General features: G+C 46.5%; 2 protein-coding genes across 5 annotated transcripts in view; one reads left to right on the plus strand and one right to left on the minus strand.

The window, feature by feature from the left end:
* Window positions 1-20,879, minus strand: part of TNNI3K (TNNI3 interacting kinase) — an 840,867-nt gene that overhangs the window by 107,355 nt on the left and 712,633 nt on the right. The window lies entirely within an intron of this gene.
* On the plus strand, window positions 7,013-17,263 carry LRRC53 (leucine rich repeat containing 53). The gene is made up of 4 exons (XM_088470785.1): window positions 7,013-7,793; window positions 9,995-10,474; window positions 14,703-15,671; window positions 15,729-17,263. The coding sequence occupies exons 1-4, from the start codon at window positions 7,013-7,015 to the stop codon at window positions 17,063-17,065; spliced, it is 3,567 nt and encodes a 1,188-aa protein (XP_088326911.1). The 3' UTR covers window positions 17,066-17,263.

A 20,879-nucleotide genomic window follows, 5' to 3' on the forward strand; every position in this document is an offset into this window, starting at 1 on the left:
TTATATTGTATGTTGCCGGTGGATAGGAACACTTTTACACTTATATTGTATGTCGCCGGTGGATAGGAACACTTTTACACTTATATTGTATGTTGCCGGTGGATAGGAACACTTTTACACTTATATTGTATGTTGCCGGTGGATAGGAACACTTTTACACTTATATTGTATGTTGCCAGTGGATAGGAACACTTTTACACTTATATTGTATATTGCTGGTGGATAGGAACACTTTTACACTTATATTGTATATTGCTGGTGGATAGGAACACTTTTACACTTATATTGTATGTTGCCGGTGGATAGGAACACTTTTACACTAATATTGTATGTTGCCGGTGGATAGGAACACTTTTACACTTATATTGTATGTTGCCGGTGGATAGGAACACTTTTACACTTATATTGTATGTTGCCGGTGGATAGGAACACTTTTACACTTATATTGTATGTTGCCGGTGGATAGGAACACTTTTACACTTATATTGTATGTTGCCGGTGGATAGGAACACTTTTACACTTATACTGTATGTTGCCGGTGGATAGGAACACTTTTACACTTATATTGTATGTTGCCGGTGGATAGGAACACTTTTACACTTACACTGTATGTTGCCGGTGGATAGGAACACTTTTACACTTATATTGTATATTGCCGGTGGATAGGAACACTTTTACACTTATATTGTATGTTGCCGGTGGATAGGAACACTTTTACACTTATATTGTATGTTGCCGGTGGATAGGAACACTTTTACACTTATATTGTATGTTGCCGGTGGATAGGAACACTTTTACACTTATATTGTATGTTGCTGGTGGATAGGAACACTTTTACACTTATACTGTATGTTGCCGGTGGATAGGAACACTTTTACACTTATATTGTATATTGCTGGTGGATAGGAACACTTTTACACTTATATTGTATGTTGCTGGTGGATAGGAACACTTTTACACTTATATTGTATGTTGCCGGTGGATAGGAACACTTTTACACTTATATTGTATGTTGCCGGTGGATAGGAACACTTTTACACTTATATTGTATGTTGCCGGTGGATAGGAACACTTTTACACTTATATTGTATGTTGCCGGTGGATAGGAACACTTGTACACTTATATTGTATATTGCTGGTGGATAGGAACACTTTTACACTTATATTGTATATTGCTGGAGGATAGGAACACTTTTACACTTATATTGTATGTTGCTGGTGGATAGGAACACTTTTACACTTATATTGTATATTGCTGGTGGATAGGAACACTTTTACACTTATATTGTATGTTGCTGGTGGATAGGAACACTTTTACACTTATATTGTATATTGCTGGTGGATAGGAACACTTTTACACTTATATTGTATGTTGCCGGTGGATAGGAACACTTTTACACTTATATTGTATATTGCTGGTGGATAGGAACACTTTTACACTTATATTGTATGTTGCCGGTGGATAGGAAGACTTTTACATTTATATTGTATGTTGCCGGTGGATAGGAACACTTTTACACTTATATTGTATGTTGCCGGTGGATAGGAACACTTTTACACTTATATTGTATGTTGCTGGTGGACAGGAACACTTTTACACTTATATTGTATGTTGCCGGTGGATAGGAACACTTTTACACTTATATTGTATGTTGCCGGTGGATAGGAACACTTTTACACTTATATTGTATGTTGCCGGTGGATAGGAACACTTTTACACTTATATTGTATATTGCCGGTGGATAGGAACACTTTTACACTTATATTGTATGTCGCTGGTGGATAGGAACACTTTTACACTTATATTGTATGTCGCTGGTGGATAGGAACACTTTTACACTTATATTGTATGTTGCCGGTGGATAGGAACACTTTTACACTTATATTGTATGTTGCTGGTGGATAGGAACACTTTTACACTTATATTGTATGTTGCCGGTGGATAGAAACACTTTTACACTTATATTGTATGTTGCCGGTGGATAGGAACACTTTTACACTTATATTGTATATTGCTGGTGGACAGGAACACTTTTACACTTATATTGTATGTTGCCGGTGGATAGGAACACTTTTACACTTATATTGTATGTTGCCGGTGGATAGGAACACTTTTACACTTATATTGTATGTTGCCGGTGGATAGGAACACTTTTACACTTATATTGTATATTGCCGGTGGATAGGAACACTTTTACACTTATATTGTATGTCGCTGGTGGATAGGAACACTTTTACACTTATATTGTATGTCGCTGGTGGATAGGAACACTTTTACACTTATATTGTATGTTGCCGGTGGATAGGAACACTTTTACACTTATATTGTATGTTGCTGGTGGATAGGAACACTTTTACACTTATATTGTATGTTGCCGGTGGATAGAAACACTTTTACACTTATATTGTATGTTGCCGGTGGATAGGAACACTTTTACACTTATATTGTATGTTGCCGGTGGATAGGAACACTTTTACACTTATATTGTATGTTGCCGGTGGATAGGAACACTTTTGCACTTATATTGTATGTTGCCGGTGGATAGGAACACTTTTACACTTATATTGTATGTTGCCGGTGGATAGGAACACTTTTACACTTATATTGTATGTTGCCGGTGGATAGGAACACTTTTACACTTATATTGTATGTTGCTGGTGGATAGGAACACTTTTACACTTATATTGTATATTGCCGGTGGATAGGAACACTTTTACACTTATATTGTATGTCGCTGGTGGATAGGAACACTTTTACACTTATATTGTATGTCGCTGGTGGATAGGAACACTTTTACACTTATATTGTATGTTGCCGGTGGATAGGAACACTTTTACACTTATATTGTATGTTGCTGGTGGATAGGAACACTTTTACACTTATATTGTATGTTGCCGGTGGATAGGAACACTTTTACACTTATATTGTATATTGCTGGTGGATACGAACACTTTTACACTTATATTGTATGTTGCTGGTGGATAGGAACACTTTTACACTTATATTGTATTTTGCCGGTGGATAGGAACACTTTTACACTTATATTGTATGTTGCTGGTGGATAGGAACACTTTTACACTTATATTGTATGTTGCCGGTGGATAGGAACACTTTTACACTTATATTGTATATTGCTGGTGGATAGGAACACTTTTACACTTATATTGTATGTTGCCGGTGGATAGGAACACTTTTACACTTATATTGTATGTTGCTGGTGGATAGGAACACTTTTACACTTATATTGTATGTTGCCGGTGGATAGGAACACTTTTACACTTATATTGTATATTGCTGGTGGATAGGAACACTTTTACACTTATATTGTATGTTGCCGGTGGATAGGAACACTTTTACACTTATATTGTATGTCGCTGGTGGATAGGAACACTTTTACACTTATATTGTATGTTGCCGGTGGATGGGATCACTTTTACACTTATATTGTATGTTGCCGGTGGATAGGAACACTTTTACACTTATATTGTATGTTGCCGGTGGATAGGAACACTTTTACACTTATATTGTATGTTGCCGGTGGATAGGAACACTTTTAATTTACTATTTACTATCATATTTTGTTGATTGTTTCCCTTTAATCCCAGCATGGCTGAAGTGTTGGTTTGCGATCGGCGTATTTCACAGAGATGCTGTTTAACAATTACATATGGGCGTTTAATGTTTTTGGGATAGCACAGATTACACTTAATGGCATATTTCCATGTCTTTAAAAAACAATCTGCAGCATCATTACTACAGTTGGGTACGGCAGCTCTTAGGATTGGTGCGCGAGTGCATTACGGCATAAAGCCGCTTTTTTTTTAATGGCAGTCTATTTTTTGCCATTTTCTAAATGAACATACTGAGAAGATGTGATTTCTGTGTTATTATCACAAGCCATTTTCTTCAGCACGAGCTGAAAACTATTAGCGGTTTTCCTTTTGTCCAAACTGAAGTAATATTAATACAAAGACAAAATCCCCAACAATTGGAGAATGAGTTGTTTTCACTTCCTGAGTTTCCTGGTTTGTAATTTTGACAAATGCGCGGCTGGCGACAACTCACTGTATTTTTAAGGAGCACTTGGCTGCTGGGAAGGTCTATATAACGCATTAGGCGCTGTACTATCTAGGAGGGGAACCTACAATTCTCTCATGATATATTTACTATCCTCCAAAGTGCACCTCTTCAATACATATAGAGTCATGAATCCTAAAGGATAAGAATCCAGTAGTTGGTCAGCATGGAGAATAGGGACAGTTCTAGCACTGTCCTGAGGTATGAGTTCGACATCACGTCGGTCGGGATGCCGACGCTCTTATTATCGGTGACGAAATCCAGACGCCGCTCATAAGCCCGACACAGTCATCCCAACCCCGGGATACCGAAGGTAAGTATCGGGGTGTTAGGTGGGTTAGGTACTAGAGGAAGGGTTAGGCATTAAGGGGGGAGGGTTAGAGTTAGGCACCGACCACCAAGTGTCGGTATGTTAACCCTTTCAATATGCCAGCGTCGGGATTCTAACTGCCGGGATCCCGAGCGCTGGCATCTCATACCGATTCCCTGTCCTGGAGGTAACCAGCACAACCTGAGGCAGGGGCATATCTACAGTATAATGGGTGCAGGGTGTGCGGGGAACACAGGCCCTAGGTCCAGGTGGGACCCGCACCACACACCGTGCACCCGTAATGTTACTTATTACTGTATGTACTGTACTGTAAAATGACTGGAAAATGGCCGTAGCGACCATTTTCCCGTCGTTTGCGCATGCGCTGTACAGGGAAAATGGCCACTGCGGCCATTTTCCCGGTGACCTGTGCATACATTATAGACTCTGGGCACACTCTAGTGCCCAGAGTCTATAACTCCAGCGCTGGCCGCGCACCGCTTAGTGCGCTGCCAGCTGCCGCGCGGAGAGGAGGGGGCCCGTGTCAGAGACTGCACACGGGCCCCCTCCTCTCTAGAAACGCCCCTGACCTGAGGGTGCAGTCGCTTGAGCGGGACACAAAAAATCCCAAGGATAAGTATTGAAAACCAGTGATGATACCTGGAAACGGGGGATACTTGTTAATAAAGTAAATGGTGCAGAATTTTGAAAGATATAATTCAAATATTATTTCTCTACAATTCTCTGGGATGAGTGACATTTTTGGAGATAAAGGTGTAATGTATTCTAACTGGTATCTCTTATAGTGCACCCATTGCCAGCACCTATTGGCAGCGCCATTTTGTAGTCTGAGCTATGAGCAATTATCTATTCACTGGGAACAGGATATCAGTCAAGTACGCAGAAAATAGCTTAGACCCTCCCTTTTGTACATCGGTGCGTGCAAGGACTGAGACTCCCAGTGTCAGCGTCAATACACGCAGTAATACCGATTTCTGCATCCTTAGACGCAACATCGAAACTTGGACCAGCCCTATAGCAGGGGCAGGTTTTCTGTCTGATTATGGCGTTTTATGTCAACACGTCTGCAACGCTCACGTGGACGGACCCATCTCCGTGCCTGCGCTAAGCACCGCCCTGGGTGCTTCTGAAATCGCAACTGCGACTCTGCACAGACACAATCGGGACACATACAGTACGCAGTAGCAAAAAATGGCTCCACTGTGCCCGACACCGGCTGCGTGTTCACCTCTGAATGAGGCCCATAGATCATCATCAGCCAGCCGGGGTCCCAATTTTGTGACCTGCATTTTTGTCTTCTCTCACTAGAGAGAGAAGTTGTACTGTGCAGTTGACCATACATGCAAGGGTGAGATATTCATGCTTTACTGAAGGTCGATTTTAATCGATATAAAATCAAACGATATTGATGTTGTGTTTCTAGGGCTACATTACACATTTACTATCAGACAATTTTTGATTTGGTTTGTTAAGTATTAGTAATTGTGTGATTTAGCCCCAGAAACATCGACGTTGATTGATTTTGATCAATTGTCATCAATTTTTAAAATCGATCACAAATGGTTAAAATCAACCTTTTGTAAATATGCCCCCAACTGTCCCATGGATCAGGAGTTTGGACACGATTCCAGCACAGATGGGAAGATGAGAGATGCCCCTTCAAAGTCATGTGTGCCAGCTGCATCGCCCCCCCCCCCAGGCAAAGAGGCAAAGCAGCAGCAAGCAGTCTCCCACTGCAGCCCAGCACACAGCAGTATGTGCTGGGTTGCTGACAAGTATGGGGTGGGGGGGCCAGCTAATTACCGGGCCCCTCCAACAAACCTGGGCCCAGGTAATTAGTTCCCACCCCCCACACCCTCTTGGCGCCCTTGGACATGCCCAATGTCACATGGCTACGTCCCATCCTCATATATTGTCCCTATACTCCTGAAGGAAATAAGGACCTGATTCAGAGCCGCTCGCTAAGCTGCGCTCGCTGGGAGCTATTGTCGCCCATCTGCGCTCATAGTACACAGACAGGACGCTACTTTGAGTGACAGATTGCGCAATTTGTGGGTGGTAACAGGGGAAGGTGCTTGTGAACGGGGGAGTGGTTGTGCGAACACAGGCGTGTCTGACCGTCAGAACGGCGTTTAATGGGTGTGCATAATTAGCAAAGTAACGTCAGTGCACACGTGACTTGGTTTTTTTTTTAGCCTGAACTGCTTACAGTGCTTGGGGTAGGTTAGGTCAACCACAAAGCGCTGCAAGCAGCTCCGATGGCCCTCGATGTTCACGATTAATCAGACACTTCCCGGAGATGACGTGTGCAGCGAGTGACAGGTGGGAGGTTTTATAGTCTAGCGTACGCTAACTGCCGTCGCTCACTAAGACATAGAGGGCGGCCTTACAGCGCAAAGAGTGAGTGCTTGATTTGCATAACCGGCCCCTTTTTGCAAGCGAGCGATCGCATCTTGCGAGCGGCTCTGAATCAGGTCCTAAATGTGAGTTATAGGTACTGGATGAAAGTGAAAGAACATTTAAACCTTCACTGTGTATAATTATAGTCTTCTCATTTCCACCATTTTTTTTCTACAGCTTTTCCAACCAATACTGAAATTTTAATGATCACAGATGGTAATATCACATCCATTGGCGTCAACAACTTCTCATACCTGTCAAACCTAACTCTGCTTAGATTAAGTGGTAACAAAATCCAGGAGATCCAAGATGGAGCTTTTCTAAACCTCACCCAACTGAGGTCTCTGGAGCTGGACAGCAACCACCTATCTGCTGCGTCAGTCAGCAGCGAAACCTTCCTCTCACTCAGCAATCTGAAAACTTTGCAGCTAAACAATAATTACTTTGCCAACATCGATGGGACATGGTTTCAAAGCACAAAGCACCTGATCAAGCTGGGGATAAATCGGAATCGGATCACTAACCTCACCCACCACAGTATAGGACCCAACGCATTTCGCAGTCTTGAACATTTGGACGTATCCAGCAATTATATAAGTTTCATCCATGAGGAGGCCTTTCTCGGCCTGAAGCATCTGAGGGAGCTGGATCTCTCTAAGAACAGACTGACCAAACTTCCAGGTGTATTCTCTTCCCTGTCTCATCTTTCACTCCTCAATTTGAGCCAGAACCACTGGAACTGCACTTGCGAACTTCACAAGTTAGCGGATTATTTAAGGAACTATACACTTTCTGCAGCACGGATCCTGAGAAACGCAAATGGTCTACGCTGCAGTTATTCCAACAACCCAGTGGTCAAATCTCTGCTGCAGCTGACAGAGCGGAACTGTGCGTCTCGATCATACAATATCACCGCCGCATCGAGGGAAGAGGACCGAGGATATTTCAGGGAAGCTATTTTTATATCAATCTTAGTCCTCGCAGGTAACACAGAAATGTCATGTGACTCATTCAGGGCGGGATCCAGCAACGTGAGAAATGCGGTCAAATCCTGAATATTTACGGGTTTGACCGGATTTCTCATATGCGCCAAGCCCCGGAATGCAATGCAATCTAGGGGCTTGAATGTGGTGGGTAACGCCATTTTCAGAGGCCTATTGGCTTTTCTCTACAGAGTGCTGTGAGAGGGATCCCTCCCAGCATTCCCTGCGGCGCGCATACTTTTGCGTGTGCACAGAGGGACGCCAGAGAGACTTCTGGGTCATAGGCCCGGAAGTCCTTCATTCGCAAAGGACCGCTCTTACTGAGAGTACAGTCCATGCAGTGTTCTACATGAATACTGGCGTAATTAACACCAGCATGTAAGCGAAGGGTGGCGGGATGTATATCATCCCAAAAGCAATACGTCATGCATCCCGCCCTTAGAGTTAGGAGTAACTCCATCGAGTGGTTGCAATTTTGCATCTTGGCATATCCATGTTGTGCTGCAGGTGGGGTTGTAAATGTGCGGACAGAGAGCCTGATTCAGTAAGGATCGCTATTGCGATCACGCACGCCGTCTCATTGCAAATATATGCTAATGATTGCAATCGCAATGCCATACGCAGCCTAACATAAGGACGCCCCCTTTACCTTACACACATCCGTAATACTTAGCAAGACTGTGAAACCATTGGTAACATGGAGTACCATCGCAGCCTCACGCACACTTGCACAAGGTCTGACCTTACTCAGGAATTGCTAACCTCATCGCACGTAGTGAAAGTCCAAGCTGCGTATGGCATCGCAGTGGCTAATTAATGCACGCCCCTGTAACGGCGTTCAAACATCACTGGCACTCCTGCATTTTGCTAACCACCCCCAAACGGTACTTCCTGTCAGTCACTCTGCGATGGGTCTGTGTAGCAACTGTGATTGCGGTCCTGATTGCAGTAGAGTATTCGCGCACTGTGCTGCATGCACAAAACGCAACAATCATCTGATTGCGTGCGTAATTGCATTTGCAATCGCTATTTAAGCAGGCCTAGAGTCAGAGATAGGGGAGGTGTTTAGCGCAACTATAAATCAATATTAATATATAGCTATAAATTACAGTGTTAATATATAGCTATAAATCACAGTGTTAATATAGAGCTTTGTACAGTATATTGCATGCAAAAAAATGCTAAATTTGCACTGTTGTATCATAAAATACAGATATGTCCTCCTTAACTCAGCGTCTTTACCCCACATGGCGCAAAACGCCCGGCGTGACTGAGCCGCTCCAAAAGGAGCAGTGTACCATATTTTTCCTTAAAATGTTGAGTCTTAGGGATATATTATTTAATAAGGTGCAGGTTATTAGAAATGGAGATGTTGCCCATAGCAACCAATCAGATTCTAGCTATTATCTTCTGGAAGGTGCTAGATAAATGCTAAGTAGAATCTGATTGGTTGCTATGGGCAACATCTACACTTCTAGAAAAAACGCACTTTAGTAAATATACACCTAAGTCGCATCACAGATGCAGCACAAAGCCGCTTGCAGTGTACTACAGACGCTGGGCTGCGGATTTAGCTGCGCAGGAACTGGTTTTACGCATCAACAAGGTCGCAGATGAAGCGCATTGAAACTCGGCATGAGGAAAAGCTGCAGCTGCCGGAATCAGAGCCCTTTTCACAGGTTCAGACTCAGTGGCGCACAGATGCACGAATGTCGCACACGCCACTAATCAGTGTACGCTGGCAACGCAGCTCTGCTGCTCCCATTTCTTTTAGTTATGCGAATAGAAAGCACAATATGATTGCGAAAGACACTTAGCACAGCCGAATCGCACTGGAACTGGCGCAATGACGGCAGCCGTAGCCGCAGTAAGGCCACATCTGCTCCTAATTCTACATGACATCCTATATTACACGAAAATGTCATTAATGATTGTGAAAATCGCGTAAGTGTCCTGGGAAATGTTTTCTTTTTGTGTGACATCATCAACTGATGTCGAGATTCAGGCGTTCTTGCCGCGGGTCGGGATTCCGGCACCGGGATTATGACCGCCAGCATTCCGTGTGGCGGTCACCGAACTAGATCCCACGGACAACAATGCATTTTCCTCGTTATACCTGTTTCCATAAACATCCCTAAAATGGCTACTTTGAGGTGTAAGTGTTGCAGGTGCCAATAGAAATGTTTATTTATTTAATTACAGGAGTAATCGCGGCATTATTCCTGATCATCATCATCATCGTCGTGAAATGTAACCTGCGGCCCCACGATTCTATTGAGCGGGATCTAACAAGTTGTTCTTGTGGAGAAGCTCAAGATTTCCCCGGAATAAGAAGCCACGTCCCTAAACTTCACGTAACCCAAGCGAATAATGGCGATGTCATGTCTTTTGTGGACCCTGCCAGGATTCGTAATCCCTTCATGAAGAAGAGCACTGGCTCAGGACACCGGGGATATAATCCGGAGGGATCAGGGAAATCTTTCCCAGCCAGCAGTAAAGAGAACGTGCCAGGGAGATACTACGTCTGTTACCACTGCCGATTGGTCCAGTGGTACCGGCCCTGCCCCCCAGTCATGTCTGACGCTGGTGGGATTCCTGATCATACAAAATGCTTTGTGCGTGCTGCTCCATCGACTGGTGCAAACACAGCTGTTTTACAGGATTTGTCAAGGTTTAAGCAAGGTAAGATCAAGGTTCTGAGATATATATATATATAAAGCAGAAGAGTGATAAAAATTATGTCATCATGTTGACATGTAATGACACCAGTGTCAGTGATGTCACTTCCGTAGAGTTCCCGCATAACACACATCTACAGTCTCCAAACACTTCTGTTATTTACCATACTTACTCCTCACATAACACCAGTAACCACATCACAGCAATATCCACAACCAGTACATTAGAAAGGGAAAAGGCACACAGAGATGTGCAAGTCACATGCGGGGCCTATTCATCATCACTTAATTTCTACAAAAGCAGGTGAAAATGAACATTTTTCACCTGCAATTGGAGAAATTAAGTGTGTGGGCCATTCATCAAGAAGGTATAGCAGGAGATATCACAGATATCTCCTGCTTACCGGAATGGCCCGCTGTCCCCGAACACTAGTATCACAGATATCTCCTGCTTACCTTTCTCTCCCGGAATGGCCCGCTGTCCCCATACACTAGTATCACAGATATGTCCTGCTTACCTTCCTCTCCCTAAATGGCACGCTGTTCCCATACATTAGTATCACAGATATCTCCTGCTTACCTTCCTCTCCCGGAATGGCCCGCTGTCCCCATACACTAGTATCTCCTGCTGACCTTCCTCTCCCGGAATGGCCCGCTGTCCCCATACACTAATATCACAGATATCTGCTGCTTACCTTCCTCTCCCAGAATGGCCCCTGTCCCCATACACTAGTATCACTGATATCTCCTGCTTACCTTCCTCTCCCAAAATGCCCCGCTGTCCCCATACACTAGTATCTCCTGCTTACCTTCCTCTCCTGGAATGGCCCGCTGTCCCCATACACTAGTATCACAGATATCTCCTGCTTACCTTCCTCTCTCAGAATGCCCCGCTGTCCCCATACACTAGTATCTCCTGCTTACCTTCCTCTCCCGGAATGGCCCGCTGTCCCCATACACTAGTATCACAGATATCTCCTGCTTACCTTCCTCTCCCGGAATGGCCCGCTGTCCCTATACACTAGTATCACAGATATCTCCTGCTTACCTTCCTCTCCCGGAATGGCCCGCTGTCCCCATACACTAGTATCACAGATATCTAGTGCTTACCTTCCTCTCCCGGAATGGCCCGCTGTCCCCATAACTAGTATCACAGATATCTCCTGCTTACCTTCCTCTCCCGGAATGGCCCGCTGTCCCCATACACTAGTATCACAGATATCTAGTGCTTACCTTCCTCTCCCGGAATGACCCACTGTCCCCATACACTAGTACCACAGATATCTCCTACTTACCTTCCTCTTCCGGAAAGGCCGCTGTCCCCATAAACTAGTATCACAGATATCTCCTGCTTACCGGAATGACCGCTGTCCCCATACACTAGTATGGTGACAGAATTCATCAAGCTCTGAAAATATAATTAATTTTCGGAGCTTTGCCTGCGGGAGTATTCGCCATCTTCAGATGGCGATTGTTCCCGCTCGGGGTTCATAACCCGGATCCCTCCGCACCTGTCCGGCTCCTTCTGCCGGATGTCAGGGCTCTTGTGCGCATGCTTGACCTGTAGGTCACGCAGGCGCACTTGTCTCACTGCTCCGAAAGGAGCAATGAAGCCGCTCACGGAGACAGCTGATTTTCGGATTTAAGCAATGATGAATTGCTCCGGCACTCTCGGCGAGTTAGTATGTTAATTATCGGAGTCCGTTTGGTAAGAAATGGGTGGAGAGAGGGAGAGAGAGAGAGAGAGAGAGAGAGAGAGAGAGAGAGACTGATCTTTGATTTTCCAGGGCAGTCACAGGTTTTTAAAATGTATCCCTGGAAATATTTGTCTTTGGAATCGTCCCTATTTTACAGTATTGATCAACTGCATCATACAGTTTCCTGGACGTTATTAAATGCAATGTTCTTATTACCATGGAGGTGTATAAAAGAGTTAAAAAAACATGATATTGCACTGAGCCGTTCATTGCGGAGACAGATTATGGGCTCATACACTGAGTAACATGAGTCCTCCTGACCAGGGCTGCACCACGGGTGGAAATACAGCCGTCATTATGGAGATCATTGATCTATATGGTGATTGCACCATCTGTGCTCACTGACGTGCAGGATGCAGCTGGGACGCAGCAGGTCTCGGTGCTTCAGTAAGTACAGAGCCGGCGTCTACTACAGAGACTTAATAATCTAAGGGTTCTGGCTGTGATGGATGTATCTAATCATACTGCATGGCATCCCCTGAGGTCACTGCTCCCCTCTCACATTAATCTGACCCAGGAGACATTAGGATCATCTTGTTACAATAACCCGCAATCTCCCCACCACAGACACAGGCAGCCCATGGCACAAGCGAGTAAGCACATTTATCAGCGGTGTACGATGCCCTCCAGTAGTCGGCGCCCCTAGGGAGCTGTCTAATGGTGGCACCGGCCTTGCCTCTCACTATAGTGGTGGTGGTGGTGGTGTAAATGCCTTCCATCTGTGAATGTCAGGGTGTCAGGCAATTAGCCATAAGGAAATGCATGCAGTAAGGGGGATGCTGTATCACCGAGCAGCAGTGACATCAGGTAGAGGCTGGGGGTTGGCCAACAGTGCCCGGAGCGCTGGGCAAACCAAAACTGGGGGCGTGGCACTCAGTCACGCCCCCAAAATGGCATACAATGGGCTGTGGCTTTGAGTACATGAAGCCACGCCATTTCCCTGACAAGAAGTCCAGGACTGGGGGAGACAAGGTGACTACGTGCGCTGGGTGACACCCACTCTAGTGACCACTGCTTACAGTATACCTGAACTTGCGGATTTCTGTTCGTAGTCCCATAAGTTTGTGGTGAGATCGGGGTGTGATGGGAATGGGAGTGAGTTGATGTGTCATTACTGGAGTTTTCACGCCGTTACGATGGTTCTAACGGCTAATACAAAGGGGTCATTGGTTGGGACGTTGGATCTGGGAGTGTCTTAGTACTGGGAAAACTGGGCATTCAGTGTTGGAAGTAGCTGCAGAAGTTGAAAATAAAACACAATATTGCACATACAGTACTGTACAAGTAAAAGACACTCCTGGGGATTCCTGGGTGCAAATTGAACATTTTCTACTTTTACCAATATGGTCTGTCATAGATCAAGATGGACGGCATCTTACGTAATGTACCCCTCCATCTGTATATCCGAGGGTGGTTCAGTAAGTGAGTTAACAAGACCTCCCACGTGTGTAATGGGAATGCCGTCAGGAAGCCTGCGGTCGAAATGCTGACTGCCAGCTTCCCAAGTGTGAATCCCGGCATGGGACTAACGATAGGCATCGAAATCCTGACGCCTATCATTATCCACCCGCTGAAATCTCGATGCTTGGCATACCGAATGAAGCGGGCAGCCGCTGCGGGGCGGGTTAGGTTTAGGGGCTCCTGGGGGGACTTAGGATTAGGCACCTCCCTGGTAGGGTTAGGCTAGGGGAAGAGGGGGATAGGCACCCACCGGGAGGGTTAGGTTTAGGGTGCGGGGAGGGGGGGTTAGGTTTAGGCACCCCTGGAGGGAGGCTAGGGTTAAGCACTAGGGGGGAGGTTAGGGTTAGGCACTATAGGGGGGAGTTAGGGTTAGGCAACCCTAAAGCAGGGTTAGGGTTAGGGGTGGGAGAGGGTTAGGGATAGTTAAAATACTTACCCTGTCGGGATCTTCAGTTTTCTGCCTTCGGGCGTCGGTGTTACATCCACCGGGCTTATGTACGGCGGTATGTCCTACCGATTCCGTGTAATGTTCTCTATATTATGCTAATTTCCCGACATGCCAGAGCAGGTAGACCGCTTGTTCCCCTCATGTTGAACGTCTGTCCTGCCATTATCACAGGCAGTGCACCAAACCCAAACCTGTTTCTGTGACAGGACGTTCTCATCGTACACGGTGACAAGTTAGAGATGAATCTCAGCTGTTGATGGGCCCTTTATACGTAGATATCTGATCACACTACGCACCTCAATGTGTGACCATGTTCCCGCCATCTTACAGCTGATGTTGGGACATTATGACTGATATGAGGCGCAGTCTAATAGCCGTGAGGGGAAGCCGTGGTCTACCTGCTCTGGCCTGGTGGGAAGTTAGAATTAAATAGAGAACATTACACACGTGAGAGGTCTCACTTATTGAACCACCCTCGTACACTGCTTCCTGGCGAAGTTTATTGTTTGATTGTTTGATATGTATAATAATTTCACATCTTATATCTCAATGTATGATTTCTATAGGTGCAGCAAGTATTAGACAAGCGTTCCCTCCTCCCAGCGTCTTGGCCGCCATGAAATCTGACAACGCTCACAAACCGGATCCAGGCTACAGTATTGCAGAGAGAGGAAGCGCAAAGGCGGAGTCCTACAAGCATCGTGCTGATGTCATGAGCCATTTAACAACAAATGATTCAGTGGAAATGAAGATACACGCCGCGAGACCGCCCCCGCTGCGCACACAGCGATGGCAAAGAGGAGGCCCCGGTGTTCTTCTAGATAAGAGAAGAGATATTTCTTTCCCGACAGATAACAACCTTATCTGTAAATACGTGGAATGTGATAAATTAGGGGGAACCAGGAGACTAATAACTGAGCCACAGACACAAAACGTAAAGTTCGAGCAGCAGAAAATTCAGACTCATGTCACACAGGAAAATTCCTTTTTGAATAATGAGAGCGTGGGGCCGTCAGCGAGGGTAAGACAAGCGTATATACCAAGGAGCGTGGGTTTCTATATACCACATACCCAGCATGAGCCAGACGTGGCGCTATACACATCTCAATCGCGCCAGGAACAAGAGTTCTTCCGTCCGCACCTGGGGAGCAAGTATCTCCTAACTACCGACAAGAATGCCCACGAAGGTAGACAGAGAAGCCGTGAGCAGACCATCCTGGATCCATTGACGGATTTTGACTTCGACCCCCAAATATCTAGCATAAAATACACCAGGAACTCTCAAGATTACTTGAGGGTGAAAGTTAACCTAAAACCATTTCGGAAGGTAAGAGTCCACCCGCAAAAAAACACCGGCCTGTGCGCTGAACCCACGAAGAGGGGTCACGGCTCAAAACAGCTCCCCGCAAAGTTGCCCAGAAAGAAATTAAAAGGTCGTTCAACGTCATCGGGTGCCATGACGAAGACAACAAACCAAAGCACTACAGCGCACCATGAACCCAATCGTGGTGATGACTCTACAAGGGCGGCCGCAGGTATGGCAGTTCGCACCGTTACCAAAAATAAAAACACTCTCGATGAAAAATCCAAAGGGCGGACCGGAGGGCAGGCTGCAACATCGGATGATCATGCAAATGACCCAATAGCTAATGCCACATACACGACGCTTAATGAGAGAGTTGGCACAGCAAGCATTTCTGCAGAGCAGCCTTCCAAAGTACTCAGCAGAGAGGAGCTTTTGAACTCTGAAGTCGATGAGAAACTCAACGTAGCAATAGGTCAAAACCGACAACGTGCTGAGCCCGGAGAGCTGGCGTTCCAGGGCCGGCGCGAGGAGTTAACAGAGAGTGAATTGCAGGCACAATGTGGAAGCCGAGATAACACCGACGCTCTCCGTAGAAATGTGCTTGGTACAAAGTTGTCAAATGTCACCGGAATTTCTGGAGGAGCAGAATCTCTGTCATGTGGAAGCTACTCAGAGTGTGACATAGATATTGCCGGCTCATCATTGCCGGGTAATAAGGTCAATGGCCACTTAGAGAGCAGTAAGAAAGATGATATTACTGCAGTGGGTCATTCGCTCGGACCCGATAATTCAACTGAAAACATCATCATCAATGACCCTGCGGACAGAGGGACTGGAGCGGACGGTTCTGGCTCGCTCGCTGATCCCGTGCAAAGGAAATCAGAGTTTCCTGAAGGCTGCGAAATAGAAAATAATAATTTTGAAGGATATGAGAGGAAGGATATAAATGATCCAGCTCATGTCAAAATGTATCCTGCCGCTAATTTACCAAGCATCCCTGGAAGAGAAGAGCCGCCATCCAGCGCCGCCTTTGACATCCCAGTTAGCACTAATGAGCGTTTGCAGGCAGATGACGGGCTTCTTATGCAAGGTAGCCAGGAGAATAAACAAGATGCAATTAACACCTCTCAACAGCAAGTCAGCGAGTCCGGGTTTCAACGAGCGGGCCCTGCGTCACGCCAGTTAGACGACCCTCACTCTACAGTGGCAAATGAGGCCCTTTCAACTGGCGGGCAAACAAACGAGGCTTCAGATCCAACCACAGAGCTGGCAGCGACTGCCGAACAGGCTCAGACATCGGCTGCGTGTCCGCAGCGCGACGAGCAAAACAATTCCAACAACAACCACTCCAAACCGCCAGCGGAAGCCGTGAGGAAACACCTCAGCCTCTCAGACAGCTCCAAAGTCATCATCGTAGTGGAAAGTCTAAACAAAACAGTCAACATACAAAGATATCTGACCGAACGAGGTACGAGGCTCCAGGCCCAGCTGAATACAAATCCTTCCAGTAACAAAACTGACGGCGCAGCTGGGGACGGGAGCCCGAGGAAAAAAATCTCCCTCATCCTCCCGGAGAAATCCAGCAGCGGAGCCCCGAAATCAACAAGCAAAAAAATAAAATGACTATTCAGCTTTATAATCCCTTTAGTAAGCAGGATTCAGACTGAAATATTCACTTGTCAGTGGAATCGCTAGCAAGAGCCAAGGACAAAGCCTTTCCAGCAGAATAGATATTGTAGTTTTATAATGATATTCCATGTAGCCATAATAACTAATTCAGCTGAAGTTGATGAATAGATACCACGTGTGACCACTAGGTGGAGACATCTGACCTCTTATTAGTGGCAGGCCATTTTTTCTGCTTATCACATAAACTGAATAAACCAATCTGTATGTTCAGTATATATAAAATATGATATTATTTGCATGGATGTGTCTTGTTATCAAGTGATGTAAATAGGTTAATTGTAGCACATAAATCACAGCATGTCCCAGTGTTCTATAGTACTATATAGGATAAGAATGAGGCAACCTGAGGCTCTGTAGCAGATGTGGAACTACTACTCTCAGCATGCCCATGCACAGATTGCTTAGGGCATATACAGATTTAGATAGACAATATAACTCTCTAGTATGGCACAATGATTTTTTTTTTTTTTAAATACATCGGCCTGAAGTTACCCTAGCCAGGCATCTCTATACAGGGCCGTAGCTAGGGTAGTGCGGCTGGTGCCATCGCACAGGGCACCACAGGTCAGGGGGCGCTGTTTGGGCCTGTCATATTTCTGTTTATTATCATTCTCACTTATAACTTCCTCTTATTTCATCCCCAGCATCTCCTGGCCTCCCCTATCTCTTCCCTGGCCCTTCCCCATGAGGCCATGGCCCTCTCTCAGGTGCACTATAGTATGTCCCTATTTATCCCCAGCATCTCCTGGCCTCCCCTATCTCTTCCCTGGCCCTTCCCCATGAGGCCATGGCCCTCTCTCAGGTGCACTATATTATGTCCCTATTTATCCCCAGCATCTCCTGGCCTCCCCTATCTCTTCCCTGGCCCTTCCCCATGAGGCCATGGCTCTCTCTCAGGTGCACTATATTATGTCCCTATTTATCCCCAGCATCTCCTGGCCTCCCCTATCTCTTCCCTGGCCCTTCCCCGTGAGGCCATGGCTCTCTCTCAGGTGCACTATATTATGTCCCTATTTATCCCCAGCATCTCCTGGCCTCCCCTATCTCTTCCCTGGCCCTTCCCCGTGAGACCATGGCCCTCTCTCAGGTGCACTATATTATGTCTCTATTTATCCCCAGCATCTCCTGGCCTCCCCTATCTCTTCCCTGGCCCTTCCCCGTGAGGCCATGGCCCTCTCTCAGGTGCACTATATTATGTCCCTATTTATCCCCAGCATCTCCTGGCCTCCCCTATCTCATCCCTGGCCCTTCCCCGTGAGGCCATGGCCCTCTCTCAGGTGTACTATATTATGTCCCTATTTATCCCCAGCATCTCCTGGCCTCTCCTATCTCTTCCCTGGCCCTTCCCCATGAGGCCATGGCCCTCTCTCAGGTGCACTATATTATGTCCCTATTTAATCCCAGCATCTCCTGGCCTCCCCTATCTCTTCCCTGGCCCTTCCCCATGAGGCCATGGCCCTCTCTCAGGTGCACTATATTATGTCCCTATTTATCCCCAGCATCTCCTGGCCTCCCCTATCTCTTCCCTGGCCCTTCCCCATGAGGCCATGGCCCTCTCTCAGGTGCACTATATTATGTCCCTATTTATCCCCAGCATCTCCTGGCCTCCCCTATCTCTTCCCTGGCCCTTCCCCATGAGGCCATGGCTCTCTCTCAGGTGCACTATGTGGCCCTTCCCCATGAGGCCATGGCTCTCTCTCAGATGCACTATATTATGTCCCTATTTATCCCCAGCATCTCCTGGCCTCCCCTATCTCTTCCCTGGCCCTTCCCCATGAGACCATGGCCCTCTCTCAGGTGCACTATATTATGTCCCTATTTATCCCCAGCATCTCCTGGCCTCCCCTATCTCTTCCCTGGCCCTTCCCCGTGAGGCCATGGCCCTCTCTCAGGTGCACTATATTATGTCCCTATTTATCCCCAGCATCTCCTGGCCTCCCCTATCTCTTCCCTGGCCCTTCCCCGTGAGGCCATGGTCCCCTCTCAGGTGCACTATATTATGTCCCTATTTATCCCCAGCATCTCCTGGCCTCCCCTATCTCATCCCTGGCCCTTCCCCGTGAGGCCATGGCCCTCTCTCAGGTGTACTATATTATGTCCCTATTTATCCCCAGCATCTCCTGGCCTCTCCTATCTCTTCCCTGGCCCTTCCCCGTGAGGCCATGGCCCTCTCTCAGGTGTACTATATTATGTCCCTATTTATCCCCAGCATCTCCTGGCCTCTCCTATCTCTTCCCTGGCCCTTCCCCATGAGGCCATGGCCCTCTCTCAGGTGCACTATATTATGTCCCTATTTATCCCCAGCATCTCCTGGCCTCCCCTATCTCTTCCCTGGCCCTTCCCCATGAGGCCATGGCCCTCTCTCAGGTGCACTATATTATGTCCCTATTTATCCCCAGCATCTCCTGGCCTCCCCTATCTCTTCCCTGGCCCTTCCCCATGAGGCCATGGCCCTCTCTCAGGTGCACTATATTATGTCCCTATTTATCCCCAGCATCTCCTGGCCTCCCCTATCTCTTCCCTGGCCCTTCCCCATGAGGCCATGGCCCTCTCTCAGGTGCACTATATTATGTCCCTATTTATCCCCAGCATCTCCTGGCCTCCCCTATCTCTTCCCTGGCCCTTCCCCATGAGGCCATGGCCCTCTCTCAGGTGCACTATATTATGTCCCTATTTATCCCCAGCATCTCCTGGCCTCTCCTATCTCTTCCCTGACCCTTCCCCATGAGGCCATGGCTCTCTCTCAGGTGCACTATATTATGTCCCTATTTATCCCCAGCATCTCCTGGCCTCCCCTATCTCTTCCCTCGCCCTTCCCCATGAGGCCATGGTCCTCTCTCAGGTGCACTATATTATGTCCCTATTTATCCCCAGCATCTCCTGGCCTCCCCTATCTCTTCCCTGGCCCTTCCCCATGAGGCCATGGCCCTCTCTCAGGTGCACTATATTATGTCCCTATTTATCCCCAGCATCTCCTGGCCTCTCCTATCTCTTCCCTGGCCCATCCCCATGAGGCAATTCTACTTTTTTGGGTGCATCATGTCCCTTTCAAAAATGAGGGGGGCGCCAATGCTCTTTCTGGCACAAGGCACCAAAAAGTCTAGCTACGGCTCTGTCTCTATATATTGTATACTGGCTTGGATTGGCCACTGAAGTTAAACCATATTTGACTCTTCACCAGTTTCTCTATTTCTGTATATAAATGTGATGTGATCTGCATCTGAGCCTGAATGACAGATAAATACAATCTGTCTACACCAAAAAAACTGAAATGAATTGTCTCTAAAGGTGCGTACACACTGGGCGATATTACTGAGCGATTGCACGATTACGACATCATAATCGTGCAATCGCTCAGTAATCGTGCACTTCTATGTCGGAAACAACCAGCGAAGCGCCCTCCCGCTGTTCGTTTCCAACATTGTCCATCGCCTGAACATGCAGCCCAATCTGCCGATAACGACAGATTGGCATGTTCAGGAATGATGGACTGTGCCTGTGCTGAGCGACTGATCGTTCAGTGCAGACACTACAGGTGATCAAGAACGACAATACGATTACGATGTCATAATCGTACTGTCTTTCCTGATCGCCCAGTGTGTACGCACCTTTAGATATTCAGCTCAGCCAAGGTATCCATTGGAATTAAGCATTCCTATCACTATCAACAAGGTGCCCATCAGCAGATGCTGATAACTGTGAGGCTGCAGATTTACAAACCAAATCATCACTAAATATTTCAGCTTCC

The sequence above is a fragment of the Taudactylus pleione genome, unplaced genomic scaffold, assembly GCF_031769625.1.
Source record: "Taudactylus pleione unplaced genomic scaffold, aTauple2 ptg000103l, whole genome shotgun sequence".
In the NCBI taxonomy this organism is placed as follows: domain Eukaryota; kingdom Metazoa; phylum Chordata; class Amphibia; order Anura; family Myobatrachidae; genus Taudactylus; species Taudactylus pleione.